The sequence below is a fragment of the Athene cunicularia genome (genome assembly GCF_003259725.1).
Source record: "Athene cunicularia isolate RWA chromosome 1 unlocalized genomic scaffold, athCun1 chr1_part2, whole genome shotgun sequence".
Lineage (NCBI taxonomy): Eukaryota > Metazoa > Chordata > Aves > Strigiformes > Strigidae > Athene > Athene cunicularia.
This window is the reverse complement of record NW_020799092.1, coordinates 20107875-20124497: the sequence shown is the minus strand read 5'-3', so window position 1 is coordinate 20124497 and position 16623 is coordinate 20107875. Positions and strand designations below refer to the sequence as shown.

General features: G+C 37.3%; 1 protein-coding gene across 1 annotated transcript in view; it reads right to left on the bottom strand.

Annotated features, from left to right (window-relative positions):
- POLR3B (RNA polymerase III subunit B) overlaps positions 1 to 16623 on the bottom strand; it is an 80718-nt gene that overhangs the window by 31228 nt on the left and 32867 nt on the right. The window contains exons 15-19 of the mRNA XM_026867887.1: positions 15843 to 16005; positions 13739 to 13892; positions 11033 to 11107; positions 10200 to 10298; positions 6509 to 6636 (exon numbers count right to left, since the gene is read on the bottom strand). Of these exons, the coding sequence (XP_026723688.1) occupies positions 6509 to 6636; positions 10200 to 10298; positions 11033 to 11107; positions 13739 to 13892; positions 15843 to 16005 (619 nt within the window). The remainder of the gene's footprint in view (positions 1 to 6508; positions 6637 to 10199; positions 10299 to 11032; positions 11108 to 13738; positions 13893 to 15842; positions 16006 to 16623) is intronic.

Sequence of the window (16623 nt, the reverse complement as noted above, 5' to 3'; positions counted from 1 at the left end):
GTTTGCTTTTATTATTCTAATAGCCATATGTTTTTCTGGAGAGCTGAACTTGTGTTCCATAGACCTGATCCGAAATTTCATGAGAATCAATAGAAAGACTCCCATTGAGTTCAAGAGGAATTGTGGATCAAGTACGCCGTCTTCCACATCATATTTCCTTCCTTTTTGTGGCAATAATTAGTTCAACAGCAGCCTGAGTTAAAATGCCACAAAGCACGAACAAAGCATACAATTAATAGCAGCCAAGACTGATTTACTTTCTGAAATTAGAAGCATCGTTGCTAGAAAGACTACAGTAGAAGTTCACTCACAATATATTTGTCTTTTTACATGAAATTAATTTTAAATTTACAGTTCAGAATTCAATCCTCTGTATAGACCTCCCAGCTTGAGACTGAATTTTTGGCCCTGTCCCATCAGACTGCCAAAGTGTCTTCTGAAATCTGAGGAAAAAATAATTAACACCCAGCAGGGAAACATAAACCGTTGTGTAGCAGAACAAAAGTTAAGGCAATCATACGTTATTAGAGTTTGCTGTACCAGGACTATGCTATGTCTCTAAGCAATTAAGAAATTATAGTCTGAAAAGTTAAAGTTTTAAGCACTAAATATTCTGCGGTAGTTGTGCTTAGGAGGTAAGTCTTTCAAAACCTTTCCATTTTCTTCTGCAATATCAGAGACTGGCTGCTTTCAAGGAAAGGTCAAAGCAGGCAGTTTATAATGAACATTTCACATAGCCAGAATACAGTGCAGCTAAACACAAATGTGCTCCTGGGGGAGGCTAGTTTCATGTTTTATATGCATGTACTTGCAAATAAAATGTATAGAAAATCAAGTATCTAAAGCCAGTCAGCATCACAGGCATTTCCAAAGACCTATCCTGTCCTTGACTCTATGCTCTCTCTCTTAAACCACCGCAGGTCTACCCTTTCCAAGGACGAGAACGGGGAGACAGCTCAACAGATACTGTCTGAAAATGAACTGTTACAACCAGCTCTTGCACACCTGGACTTTCCTTTGTTCTAGAAAATGGATTTGAAGCCACAGGCACAGCATTTTCAAATGGCAAGGAAGATTTGGTAGAGTTAACAGGCTTTACTTGTCTGTCTCTTTTGAGCAGTTGCTTTACTGTCTCTTTCTTAAAGAAGTAAATTAATCATCCCTGAACAGTATTTTGTGGCTTCAGTAAGAAGCAAGCTGGTGGGACCTGGATTCACGAACACTCAAGACCTTCCTGGTCACTATCTGAAAGCCCTATTACTCTCTTAGCCTAAGTAAAAGACATTGTTTTCATTGTACTTTGATTAAAAAACCCCAAACAACCCTGGTTTTGCCCCTATACAGCTAAGAAAATTTATTTCCAAATATAAAATTTAGCAGTTTAAACCTTTATTCCCTCTTCACCTAGAATGAATAATCTGTGTGCTTTCAGGACAGGTTGTCTACTGCTCATCTTAACAGTTTCACAGACAGGTACATTTTCCTGTTGTTGAGAGAAATCTTCTCCTGAGTAAGCCATGCCAACTTTCACTTTTGAAATGCTTGCATCTTTTTCTCCCCTGAGATGCTTATGTGCAGTACCTGCTATGGTTCACTGGTTAGGGGTGCTAAAACGGGATGAAGCCTGGAGCACCTGATCAGATTTATATCCCAGTAACAATCTGCAGAAGTCTGCTCCATATCAAGGATTACAGATGACACATTTACATATTTCAGGTAATGCATATTATTTCTCTTTCAGATGCTTCATGTATTTCAAGTTGGAATTTTTATCAGAGGTTCAGATAAGCCTATCAAAACTGTTACTGTTTGTATCAGACCAGAACCATGAGCAACTGACATTACTGAGATTTTGGGCCTCAATAATAAAATATATGCAGGAAATTCTTCAGGAGTTGAATGCTGTACGGTATCAAGTGGAAAACATATACATATATACCAATTATGGACATCCTAGCAGAAAAGAAACTGGTTAGAGAATGATTCAAGAGCCGAAGTGAAATTAATTAGCCAAAAAGCATGCCATACATTCGCAATATTTGTCCTAATTGTTACGATTTAATGGTTACACAAATAATGTCTTCTCTAGACTGGTTTGACAAACCACAGCCTTAAACTACAATCTGCTTATTTAAAATTAAGAAGCAACTCTCTTCTTCTGAAGACTGGTGTGTTGGGACGAGACCTCTGTGTAGGCGTTAAAATGAAAGAAGTCACTAGCTTTATTTCTGTTTTCTCTCTGAAAGAACAGAGCCCTTGTTTGCTTCAGCCAAACAGCCAAGCAAAAGTAAAGTGTAATTAAAGTTCACCATAACAAACCCTGCTCACAATGACCCACATTTATAATTATCCCACCACCAAGAACCATTTTTTTTTTTCATTGGTAATTAGCCCTGTTTAAAGCAAAACACACAAGGTTGACCTGGATACAAAAAGATCATTTTCTTGCTTTTCTCAGCGCTTGGTATATTGTGAATGCACGTGAGCATTCTTTCATTTTTTCCATTTCCTCCATTTCCTGACAAGTTGTTTTTTTCTTTTAAAGTATCATTTGATCATTCTTCAGTGCGAAGTAATCACTATAAAAACGCTATCCATTGATATTTAGCATAAATGGGATATTGTTATTCTGACGCAGAAAGTTTTGAGAACTCACCAGAACAAACAGCCAGCTAAAATAAGGGTTTATCCAATTCTCTGGTGTATTTCTTACAGCAACATTAAGCTGTACAACCAGAATTAACAAGGATACAGAAATCAATCTACTTCATGAGCCAAAAGGGCTATTACTGCACATGCCAAGAAAAGAATTGCTGTACTTCTGTATTTCCCTGATTTCACGATTGATTTTCTACTATTCTGTCCTTTCATATGTGCACAAACCAATAGAAAAAAAAAGTACCCGTTTTAAACACTGCACTGAATCTTGTGGAGGGGGCTCCAACTCAGCTCAGAGAGATTTTCACAGTATATGTATTAAGTGATCTGGATGCTCAACATTTGAAATACTCTTTTCACTGCAGAAAGATTAGGAAGTCAGTTAAAAAGATTATGGGTACACTGGGGGAAGTAGGCTGGCTCGTTTCTGTCTCAGCACTTCTGTGCCTGCTACAAGGGAAAGAAGAGCTGTCAAAACCAGACTGTGTTGCAGAGCACAAACACTGCTCCTCAAAGAGCAGCGGCAGAACTGAGCCCTGGCCACAAAGCACCCAGGTCCAGCTGTGATGACCAGCAACAGCTGGTTCTGCTTTGATGTTTGTTTTGGTTCTCTGCCAATAGGCTAGCTATACAAAATTTGGGAGCACTTCAGCTCTCAGCCCACCAACAGGCCTTTCACAACTGTCAAAAACCAACAATCTCCAGCACTTGGTTCCTTGAAGCACATTTGCCTTCTCAACTCAATTTTTACACATACAGCCGGTTATAGCCCATGGCAAAGCAGTACCTTAAGGGCTTTGTTATTTCACAGAAGCAAAGTACAACGTACATAATACAGTAAGAAGGGGGGGTTTGTAATATCAAAGAAGTTGCTTCAACATAAACCTCTGCAACAAAGTTCTCATCCACCTACTAACATCCCCTCAAATACTTCCTGCTCTTTCACAGATTAAAGTAATAATTAACAGCCTAACTTTCCTTACTCAAGACTTGCATTATGACATTTGGGTTGAAACTGCAGTGCACAGTTGGGCTGTGAGAGCGTACAGCTTGCTTTGTGTACCCACATTGACACTTTCACAGATGCGCATGTGTAATATGGTGAATTACTGGCAGGAAAATGCATATGTTTTAACATTAGGCTTTTATACAACACTTCACAGTCACAGAGGTACAGTGTATAAACCTGACTAATTTTCTATGTCTAAACGGAACTGAAAAGCTCCATTTAAAATTATTTCTCTCATTGTAGGAGCCTTTGATGCTCTTAAATACTGTTTTTGCAACACGTGGAATGCAAACAGTACAGACTCTTGTATTTTAATATTAATATTGTCAGGTTTTAAGCTACAACTGTTAACTTTGCACTGAAATGTCAACATTCAACTGAGGTCCTTGCAGCTGCTGTTGTATTTGCCACCTAATCATAACTTCGCCTCAGTCTTACAGTTCAACCTGCAACACATGTTAAATTATCTATGCCAAAACAGAGGGATTTAATTTCAATTTAATTTCACTGGAATCCAGTCTGCTCACTAAGAGCAGCCCTAGTCCTCCAACAAGATGATTCATCCCGCCCATGAAAGAGAGGTATTTTTCAGAACATTTAATGCTACCCTGCAGAAACACTGATATTTTAATACCTAATACTTGTCAGAAATACTGGATTACAGACACCATTGCAAGCTCTGATGTCCACCCTCCATTTACTTGTGCTTTCACACCTTTACTAGCTTGATGTTGCTTAAAAAAAGAGCAAAGACTGTCCAAAGAGGCTGGCACAGTCCTGTGATGTGGTCAGAGGGGGTCAGCGTTGAGTAGCACATGGCTCTCCTTTCCCAGTCTGAGCCCCGGGGCTCCCTCCATGCCCCCAGGTTTTGACAGTGGAGTGACACAGTGGACTTGGACATGAGACTTTCCACATGGCAATGTACCAGGAGCTGCTCTGCAATTTCAGAATGGGGAAGGAAAGCAAGAAGGGTGGATGGGCACTTAAAAGTGGGGGTTTGAAGCACTACATCACACCTCTTTGTAAATACAAACAGAAAAAAAGTGTGTGAGATGTTTCAGGAATATTCCCTGGGTCTCACTTGATCAATAAGTGAGAGAAAAATCTCTTCTGCCTCTATATATTGCCACTTACGGTGGCTTTTTTTAAACAGTTACTACAAAAAGCTTCAGGTGTTTGCAGATACTTCAGGCAGAGCAAAATACAGCTCAGGTCATGTGCCAACTTTTAAAATGTACTTTTATCTAGCTGCTTATTCTTTGAGTCAGGTGTTTTGTCATAACAAACCGAAACAAAGGCTTTTTTTATTGCTCAAGATATTCAATGGCTTTTGTGTTCCTAGCGTCAGCAGCAACGTCAGAGGATTGTATCCAAGGAGCTAAATGTGCAAGACCTAGGGTCAAAGCAGCTGAATACACCAACCTCAGAAAACACAGACAATGAATTGCAAATGACACTCAAAACAAAACGGGAAAAAAACCTTCACACAGAAAACTACAAAAGAACTCCACAGATACTGAATTGGCTTTCTGTACACACTGATCCTGCTTAACTGTGTGTGGTAACTAACCAAACCTTCTGAGACTAATAGTCATAAAATAGAGACTCGGGGGTGGGGGAAAGATAATGGGATGGGGGAGAACTGTAAGGAGAAAGATTGCATCGCTCCTCTTTTTTTTTTTTCTTTTTTTGTTTTTTAATTAAAAGGAGGACATGCATCTGTTGCTATCTTCTGCTATTTTGATGTGCTGAACATGACAGTTCAGCACAGGGCAGTTACTTTGCTATTAATTCTGCTGGAGAAGTTTCACAAGAGGTGCAGCCTTTCAGTTTTGAACATACAGCACAAAACAAATGGTTTAGTAAATGTAGCAGAAGTGGTAGTTTTTTTCATGACAGAATTGTTCTACTTGCGAGCAAGCCATCAATACCAGACATAAAACTGGCACATACAGCACAAGTCTGAATATAGCTGTCTGAATCGATGTACTACTGGTCTTCTTGGGACTCACTCTGGCTTGCTCATGGGCTGTATGACTTGGATGCTTTAATGCTAGTTTAGCTGCGTATTAAAGGAAGAATTTAATGAGTGTCAATTACCCACAATGGCAAATCTACAAAACGGTTGGGTTTTAATGTCCAGCTATCATATTTGTAAAAAGAATTACTAAGCGATCAGCAAATTGATTTTGTTTCAGTTGTTCTGCCAAGGGGCCGTTATTTGCCCTCTTCAACCAAAACAGAAAAGGCTCAAAATCTAAACCACGGCTGCAGGAAGCGTTAAAGTAACTAAGCACTCTCTTTCACAATTTGATTTGTCTTATTCTCTAATGTCAATGTAACTATTTATTTATTTGTTTTAAGGGCACCTACTCAACTATTCAGGGAAATTATCCTCTCTCCATGTTCTGTCCCTCTTTGTGATAACACATTTCAACTTTTTTTTGTCTGGAAACCCACAACATATCACAGCATAAAGAGAAAAAAACCCAACCCACTTCTCCAATCCTGCAGCTATGCTGAAAACTTGAAATTCATGGTGATTATCCAAAAAACCCAACAAAAAAGCACTAGTGTTCCAGTATCTCCAGTTTTTTTTTTAAGTATTAAGACCTGCATGTATGGTCTCCATTCAGCAAAACTGAGTGGTATTTTTTTCCTTTTCATTTTTCCAGCTTTCAGAGGTAAGTTCGTTCTTTCTCAAAGCTAAAGTGCTCTTTTCCTCTTCCTAGCAAAGCTTTTATGTGAACTAGGAAAGAAATTAATTCTCTGTTTTGTCACTTCTGCTACATAGCTTCAAAAACTACGTAATACTCAAAAAATAAATAAAAAGAGTCTTACCCATTGCTTGTTTTCCCATGGCACACTGGTAAGTGTTTCTTGGGGATTGGTTGTGGTGAGGATATGGAATCAGCCCAGCACAGACACCAAGAAGCGTGAAAGGCTCAATCTCCAAATGTGTTGTATCTCTTAAAAGAAAAAGTACCAATTATAGCACCCTTGTGAACAAACATCTTAACTAGATTTTACTAATTTAGCAGTATCTCATACTACTTCAATTCAATTCTGTTCAGGAAAATATAAGTCAGTAGGACCTCAAAATATGGATTCACTATGGGATTTTTATTTTTAAAGAAACACTAACTTTCTTTTGGCTTTAAGTGTTTCCACATGAAAAGAAATGAAGGAGAAATAAATGAGGGTTTATGAATTTCCATCATGAAGAAAAAGCCTCCAGATAACGACAACCTGAGGGAACTCAGTAAGACAATAAACCATCAGTTTATACAGTAAAACCCAAAATGCCTTCAGAAATATCTTCTCATGTAATGAGCCTCCTCCGCATCAGATTACCAATCTCAGAGATCTAGAAATCCACTGGGCAGGTGGAGGAAGGAAGAGCAAGACAGATTCAGGTATTGAAAAAAATAAAAGAAGTGTAGTTTTAGTTTTCCAAAGTCAGTTATATGTTAGAGGGAAAACATCTGTGTCCAAACCAGATCCAGTGCCATGGGTGATATGGCATAATAAAACACTATTTGAAAAGCTCTGCAAATATTTTGCAAATGATCATGTTTTTAAAAGGCAGTAATGATGAGAAGTAAAAAGCCAGGGACAAAGAGTAAAGATTAAGAGATAACAAAATTTGTTCCACCTGGCATAAGCTTCACCGGAGAAAGTCCACACTCAATAAAGACAATTAAATCATAGCATGCATTGGGATGCAAGTGGAGTGCTAATAACTAAGGATGGAGTGAGTGTATAATAAACCCTGGCTGGAGCAAATCTGCTTTTTAAATCCAGATAAGTAAGTAGGAAATGGAGAATTCTGAAATAAAGAAAATTATAACTAAACTTATCCAAAGCATATTTTTCACAATGTCCTGGAGTTAGTACACAGAGCTTGAGTTTAAGCATACGACTGCTTCTCCCATACACCTAAATCCACTGCATTCTGAAAATCCCATCTTTAATGTTTGACTTCTCTTGGAAGTCTTCTGGAATAATTTTTTTAATTAGTTAAATTAATTTGATTATTAAACTTCAAGACCTTGTAAAGGAAATGACTGGAAAAATCTTCATTATAACACCACTCAAAAGACGGCAAAGCATCACAAGCTCAAAAAGGCTGAGGAATTACTCTCAAGTACATACAGACTGAAGACAAAGATCAGCAGGAACTTATATAAACAATGTATGTACTGCTGGAAAAAATGAAATCTGAAAAAAATCTGGAAAGCCTGAAAAGCAAGCCTAGTGAAATTATCTATTAGCCCCAGAAATCTTTATAAATCACAAATATGCTTGAGCAACATAAAAATCACCTGCTGGCCAGAGGTGATTTTTCTCCACTTGATAAAAAGCAGCTATGTTAATTGAAGCCTGCCTTAAGAAAATACAAATGGTAGAATCCCAATTGCAGTCAATTAATTGTAAAATGGTCTGAAGAGCCAGTAGCAAACTTAAAGTACAGCCTGCCCCCCCGGCATTCTGTAGAACTTCACAGAACTGCTAACACTTCTCAAACAATATAAGAAGAGGCTTAAGATTTACTGATAGTGAAGTTAGCAAATGTCTTCAAAAGGTACTAGTGCATGGAACTACAGATACATTTTCAGACAGGGTATTCAACACAATTATTTTTCCATTGAAGTCAATCCTATTTCAAGCATAGAAGATGCAACATATATGGATCCTTGCATCTTAGGAAGTATTCCACAGTGCTAATGAGAGACCTTCAAACTTTACAGAGCAGTTCAATTTCTACAAGTCAAAATACCACTGCCAGAAATGGGCCCAAGAAAGGAAGACAACGTTGTGAGTTTGAAAATCAGTTACAAACGGGTATGGAAGAAACTCAACACAAGTCAAATCCTCCAAAGAAAAAACCCTAATTGGATTGGAAAGGTAAAGAGAGGATACTGTAGCTAAAAGAAGCCTACATTACAAAAGCAAGAATGTTAATGGGATATTCCACAATAGCAATTGTATCAGTTGCATTACCAAAGCAAGTTGTACCAACAGGGTTGCACCATTTAAAATGCAAGATGATCAGCTGGTGGAAGGAGGATACACAAATCAACTCTTCAGAATGTAGGGAATATCATTACTAAACACAAGTAGCAATGTGCTCATACGGTGCAAGCTCAGATGCTTACGGCACCATCAGCTACAAGCACTGAAGATAAACTCAAAACAAGTTGATGGACAACACAAGAATCTCCCAGACTTTGGCAGTTATCGTGGAGTCATTTCCTCACAATACTCCATTGGAAGTTCACTGTCTCCTGTTTTTGACTGAACAGTGATTTCATGTGATGTGCTCCCATTAATCTTCCTAGCTGAGTCAGGTGTCCTGTTACTTAAAATTTTTCAGCTCTGGTGCTTTGTGGAAGTTATTTAATTTTGGCACAAGTGACAGCAATCGTGTGTGCTCTTCTTTGCTCACGTATACTGAAGCCAGCCAAGAGCATGCAAGAGTAGTTTCTTAAAGTCTTCAAAAGCCTGGGCAGAAGCAATACAATTTAATTAGCAGAGTTAATGCATTTCATCTGGCAAAGGTTAAAGATAACTGAAGGTCTCATCCAGCTCCACTGAAATCAATGATGTATTTCTATTGGCTCCTGTAAGTACTTGACCAGGACAGAACATTCAGAAAATACATTCACTGCATAAATCTACTGATCAAATGTGTCATGGAGAGAGAACTTCTAATATCTTACATGTGGCCTTCAGTTGACAGCATATTGTCAAAGAAACATTTAAAAAAAGTAAAAACATAGGAAGACTTAAAAATGTAAAAGAATCCTTCCTTTAACGTCGGCTCTTTAATCCCAGTCACAAGACAGAGGAAAAAAACCAAAGCACCAGGTCCTTCACATATGTGGAAAACACAACAAATCTGGGAATCTTTCTAAAGGAAAATCACATACCAAGAATGGGTTTAACATACATGGTAAAGAACACACAGAATGATACAAACATTTTTTTATCAGGGCCTATGATACAGCCAAAAGTCAAAGGGAAGGTCTTATTCTAATACTTTAGGCATTCAGTGTAAGCTGGTTGTCTAAGGTCCCTCTACAGCCATAAGAGAGAGATATTTTTCCAAATGACAGTCATGACATGCTAAGATCATCATTTGACATGTGGAACCATTTGTCTTCTGGATTCCTATTGTATAAAATTATTTATGATAAGCAACCCAATGACTAGAACAAAATAGAAAGAAAATTAGAACAAAGAGAAACAAAGGATGTACCTTTAAGTATTTCATATTTTTGAGACTCAGAAGCAGGAACAGATCTCCCAAAACCCAAAAGTTAAACCCTTTTTTTTGTAACTATTCCATGGATAATTTGGGATGTGTGTAAACAGATTTCTTTCTTTAGCCTTCATCTGGAGTTGTTTCAATCATTAGCAAGGGAGCAGTATGTGTGAAAACAGTAACATTATTAATATGTTTGCATTTCAGAGAGTCACCCTATGAAAGTTGTTCCTGTACCAGTGTTTAGTCTGAATGCATACTTACTTATTAATTGTATGTTCATATAGTGCAATGTTACAGTCATTTTCTTCATTCACATCCAAATACTCAACAAGACCTTCATGCAAGAAGTCTTCAAAATTCCTACAGTTAATTAAAAATTACAGAAGTACTGTCTTTACTAATATTTCTGTAAAAATAAAACTACATAATAAATATATTGAAGTAATGTAATGTGTAGAAGTTAAACAAGAGAAATACCTTTACATGAAAAATTCTGTGCATTTTACATATTTAAAGCAAAACTGTATTTTAAAAAATTAATTCCCTGGCCCATTCAGTGCTTCACAGTCCAACTGACCGATGTTACTCATTTGAACAACTAAATAAAATCTTCCTGTATGCAACCGTCACTATGGGTAATCTACTAAGTTTTTGTGATGATTTTGCAAAATTTTGTTAAAGCTAAATTGAAATGCTTTTCTGTGTGTTTTCTTAAACATCCAAGCAAAGAATTTGGCAAGCAGTTTCAAAACTAATTCTGAATGTGCCTAGTTTAGGGTAGTCAAGTTGATATTCCGCTGAAGTGTTTGATTTTGCGATCAGAAGGATGATACTGCCTCAGGGATTCCACTTGCAGAAATCTGAGGCTGTGAGATTATTTATTCTGTATAATCACCAAATTTCATAGCAGTAACAAAATAACACCACCAGACTTTTGACTTTAAACAGAAAACCTCCAATACACCGATTATTAATTTATATAGGGGTGTAGACTTCTCTACATAGCTAATGCCAAGACTGTGAAATACTGACTGAATTATTTCCACATGGTATTTACTTAGTGAAGATGCATATGGTCTACTTTAATTGTGTACCTGTATCCCTGAGCCAGTTCTTCCATATGCTTGTTTGTAACCGCAGGTTTTTGCTTCTTGACAATTATGTAGGGTCTACAATTTAAAAAAAAAAAAGATTATCATAGCAAATATTTAAGCAGGTAACTTAATTTATACCTACAGTAAGAACCCTGCCAATGCACAAGCTATTTTTTTAAACTACTTTTAAAATCTATACACCTCTAACTGATACAGCCACATAAATACAATCAGTCATTATTCAGATCTTGGTTTGATACACTGATATCCTGAACTGACACACTGTCATCCAAAAAGCATATAAGAAAAATTAAGATTTCAGTTTTGAGGATAAAGTCTTCCCCCCCTCCCCTCCTACCTCTTTAAACTAACACTTTGTAAGTTTTACCTACACATTTTGTTGATGGCTTTAAAAGATATACGATTTCCCAGTCTACAAACTAAGACCAGTATTAAGTTCTATGGATACTGCAGGGACTTCATACAACACTGAAAGAACAGTTTGTGCTCGTGTCCACATGCAAGAATGTATTTTGCCGTTACTTACATGATGCAAAGTACAGGCATTTACTATGGGTGACCTCAGATGAATCCATAAATTTCAACAGCACATGGATCTCTGAAGGCTTCTTTACCACAAGAAAACACTGACACAAAGGATGGCATGCAAGAATGAAACGTCAAGTGCTGTTGCTATTTGGACAAGTTGCTCTTATAAAGAGCTGCAAATAGCTACAGGATACTTGTGGAGTCCACTCTGAAGTCTAAATACTGTTTGAAGACTAACAAGCACTTTTAAATGGTTAATAGGGCTATCTGAACAATTCCAGGGTGGGTAGGTGCCACAAAGCAAACTCAGTAAACTCCTGGAAATCACATGATTTCACTTGTCCTTATTTTACACATCAGAAATTTTGCTGCATCTCCAAACCTGCAGAATGGCCGATGTTAGCCCTGACTGGAAAAGGGACTTCTCTGCCAATGAATATGCCCCTACTCTGTATTTCTTGATCAGGTATGATTAACTGATGGTTTGTACATATACTTTTTTTTTTTTTTTGAGCTTCTAGTGTGCCTCAAACTGCATTCAGTGGGCTCTGAAATTCAATTAATGAATAAGGTGGAATGCCAACTGTAGTTGTGACTGCTGTTTCTTTAAAGTACACACAAAATATGCACACAGGTAGTCAATGTTAAAATATGCATATATTAACTCATTCTCCCTCTCCCAATCTCTGCTTTGTTCATCTTTTATGCTTTGTCCTTTAGGCTGGCTACTTGGGCCTGGAGATGTTTTACTTGTAAATAACTGAAGACAGTGCTGCCATAATCTGACTGGAGTCTTTAGCCTCTACTATAAATCAACCTCTTTTTCTGTTTCAAAATATTGTTATGTTTCACTCCTTCTCACTTTAGCCACTCAATTCCTTTTTGCTTTCCTCTGTGACATGACTGTTATTCAGGCACTCTTTCTGTCTAATAAAGAGCATAAGCATCTCAAGCTGGAGACCTTCCTTATAGGTTTATTGAATTCCCCACCTACTTAAGGGTGTACTGGGTCTGGCTGAGGTGGAATTGGTTTCCCCTATAGGAGCCCTCATGGTGCTGTGGTTTATGTTTGGAGCTGGCAGGGTGTTGACAGCACCCTGGTGTGGTGGCTACTGCTGAGCAGGGCTTACACAGCACCAAGGCTCTTTCCGATATTTCCCCCCCGCAGTGGGACGGGATGGGCAAGAACTTGGGAGGGGACACAACCAGGACAGCTGACCCCAACTGACCAAAGGGATATTCCAGACCATAGGACGTCTGCTCAGTATAAAGCTGGGAGAAAGGAGGAAGGGGGTGGGGTCACCCTTGGTCCTCCGAGGCAACCACTAAACATATTGGATGGAGCCCTGCTCCTGAGAAGGCCTGACATCACCTCTTCATGGGAAGGAGAGAATAAATCTGTTTTCTTTTTCTCTGCTTCCACACACAGACCTTTGCTTCGCTTTGCTTATATTAAAACTGCTTTTGTTTTACCCACAAGGGTTGGGTTTTTTTTTCCTATCTTATTTTCTTTCCCCTCTTTGCCCCGTTGAGGAAAAAAAGGAGAAGTGGGAGGAAGTGATAGAGCAACTTGGTGGGTACCTGGCATTTACCCAAGGTCAAACCACCACAAAGGGTAATCAATGAAATAAACCAATATTGTGAGACATACTTCTTGGTATTAAAGCAAACAGGTATACATGCCTGAGGAAGCTTTGCACCAGAATTAAAGGCCCTTGGAGATGAAGAGTAGGTTCTCATTCTAAAATGTGATATCACACCCATGGGATATCAGGCGAGTGGCTGTTTGTTTCTTGCTTTGCAGGAAGTAAAAAAGCCTCCAAGGACACTGGACATTACTAGAGTTGCCAATCAGGTTGATCCTAATCCCCCTCTTTTTTTTTTTTTTTTTAAAAAAAAGATAAGATAGATGTAAAATTTTGGTTTGGCTTTTGTTTACAAAAAACAGATTTATCTGGGCTTTTTTAAAGTTACTTGACTATACAGTATGCTTCACTGTCTGTTTTGAATGAGGGCTATTTAAAGACAAAAGAGATGCTCAATTCCTACTGAACTTGCTTAATCTGTACCAATATGTTTCTCAGTCCAGTGTTTATAGTGCTTAAAACAGAATTTATAGTACATTCACTAGTGAGGTAATTCTGATGAGATGTTTACCTGCACAATCTCCCTCCATCAGAGGAAATGTAGACACATCTGTCAGAAAGATTTGTAGAGATGGAAACAAATTCATTGATATAACCTGCTCGACGCATTATGCGAAACGTGTTGACTAATTTCTGATGATCACGTATGACACCAAGGATGTTACCTATTCAGAAAGACAATAAATACATGGCACATTCTTTGTATATCTGAAACTCTACTTACAAATTCTGATCAGGTCTAGCATGCATAGAAATACTTCTTACTTCTTGCAAATAGTAAGAGTTATCATAAAATTTCCCTTTTCTGACATGAATAAGAATTGGTTCTCTTTTTCTCTCAGTAAACAAAAAAAGTGTCAGAATTTCACAGGTCTTCTATCTGTTTGCCTCCAAATTGCTTTAAAAACCAAATGGTGTGCTTCATCCAGCTTTCATCAAAAATGTTTCTGTTCAGGTGCCCATTCACCTATTAGTGTATAAGCAAACAACACTTCTGAGGTCTGAAATTTCACCTGTACTGAAATGGGTTGAAGGTGTCCAAGAACAGACAAATTGTCCTGCTGCCTTGTCAGAAACTTTAGAAAGACCTGGTATTTTTGATATATGTAACCACTCACAACAGCACCAGATTTCCTCTTTCAGGAACTTAGCTCAACAAGCTATTGCTATCTTAGCAGGGCACTGTAGCAGATACTTAAGTATTCTGATGCATGATGAACAAACAAGAGAATAAAATCAATTTAAAGAGTCATCTGACCAAAGTAATCTTAATACATAAAATAAAAGTAAGTATGCTGTCATTTTAAACAACATTTTAAAGGAGGAGACAAAGCATGATAGTTTAGGGACTTTTCAAGATAATACAAAGGCCTTTATAACATAAAGGATTTGTACTTAACAGATTTTCTGCCCTCAAGTCACAAGTTTAAATCAGAATCAAGTCAGCCATCCACAAGCCTGAAATTTTTTATTTTAACCCACAAACTAGTATATTGAACAGTAAATTGTTTTGCTTCACTTACTACTAAATCATCTAAGTTTGGGAACATAACTATGTTGTTCCATACCACAGACTGAACTCGTGAAGGAAAAGTCCAATACTTCTGCTCTGTGCTCCCCTTTGGAACATAAAACGAGACAGAAAAGAGTGCATGTGGTTTCACTGAACCTTATCTTTAACACACTGCTACAGAAAAGCAGAGCAAAGGAATGCAGTTTGGTCAAGTGTTGCTTTTATGTTACTGGGAAAAGGCAGGATTGAAGAACAACTGCTGTTTAATTCAAAGGTAAATTAAGAACTTATGTATGGTGACAGACATTAAATAGTAGTACCTGGAAGTGGATGCTGTTGACAAAAGGCTATTTTTAAATCACAGTTGTAGTTTTTAAAATGTCAGTTTTTTGAAAACTGTTAACAGTAGCTGTTGACTTAGAAATGCTACAACATCAGTTGTAAAAGGAGCATAAGTGTGCAGATTCAAAGCACAAATGCCAAATCATCCCTTTAACAGAGGCCTGTTTTCCAAGGTCTAATTTTTTAATCATTCACAATGCAAGTTGCTCTTTAAAAGGTAGTTTTAAAGAGAACAACATTGCTCAACATTGCAATCAATGTTTCCTTTCTGTTTTTAAAGGCACTCGCATGAATGTATATAAAAATACATAAAGATTACAGTAAAACTAAGCAGTTTCTGTGAATGAATCTCTGAATTTGCAAATTTAAGCCACTATAGATTTAGCAGTGTTAATTCTCTTTTAAAAGGACTTTATGAATGGCATCTGAAAAAACAAAAAAATCTGTAATAGAATGTACCTATTTTTGTGCCTATTTATGCAAGTGTGCTTAAAAACAGTACTGAAATTTGAAAAGCTGTGATTTCCCAGCTACGCACATTTGCAGTCGGAGTTCTGAGGACATGACTTCAGACAACTAAGTGCCATCATCTGGTCTGTCTACTCTGCCTAACCCTATCAAAATATTTACAGCTTAAATAATCTACACATGGAAAACAGCATCTGTGGTTGACTGTGCTCCAAAAATTGCTGGAGAGTTTCTGAAGCCTAACTCTCCATCAGCAACAAATCAGAGTCAAGACTGCTGGAAAGTGACGTACCATTAAGAAAAACAAGGAACACATTTGGATATGAAAGTTCTTCACCACAGAGCAAGTTGACATCTTCAACTCCAAGATTACTGGCTAATTTAATAATCGGACCATCTTCCATATCTGTAGTAATGTGAGTCATGAGGGCAAGGTTTTTAACCAAACCACAAGCCTAAAATAAAAAAATACAGCTTTTATCCATTTTATTTCAAAGTATTAATACTATATATATCTTTTTCATCCAAAATCATACTTACAAACAACCACCAAAAAAAGTCAAAGTATAAAAGAAATGAAAAATTAACTACACTGAAGATTCAGAGGGAAGAAAGGAAGAATTTTCTATGTCAAATGAAATGTAATATTTTAGCATTTACAAACTAATAAAAAAATATAGGCAATGAAGTTGTAGTTCTTAAGTTACCCAACCATGTACAACCCTATATTTCTCTCCTCAAAGCAGCAGCTATTTAGAAGCTTAATGGAAATACAAAATCAGTCTGTTTATCACTTTACCAGATACCCTGTACATTGTAACATAAACTTTAACACATTAAAAATTAAAATACCCAAATATCTTATACAGTGCAGTTCTATTTCAGCTGCTTAATGAGACTAGCTCATATTGATTACATATTTATGCCAGAAAGTTCAGAGTTCCCCCATTACTTTCTATTCAGGAAAAAAAAAGAAAAAAAGTAAAACAAAAAAAAAGAGACTGTCAGCATCAATCATTTGGTTGAAATAGTTGGATGATGTCTTTGAAGTAAAGCATACAAAGTTTTTTTTC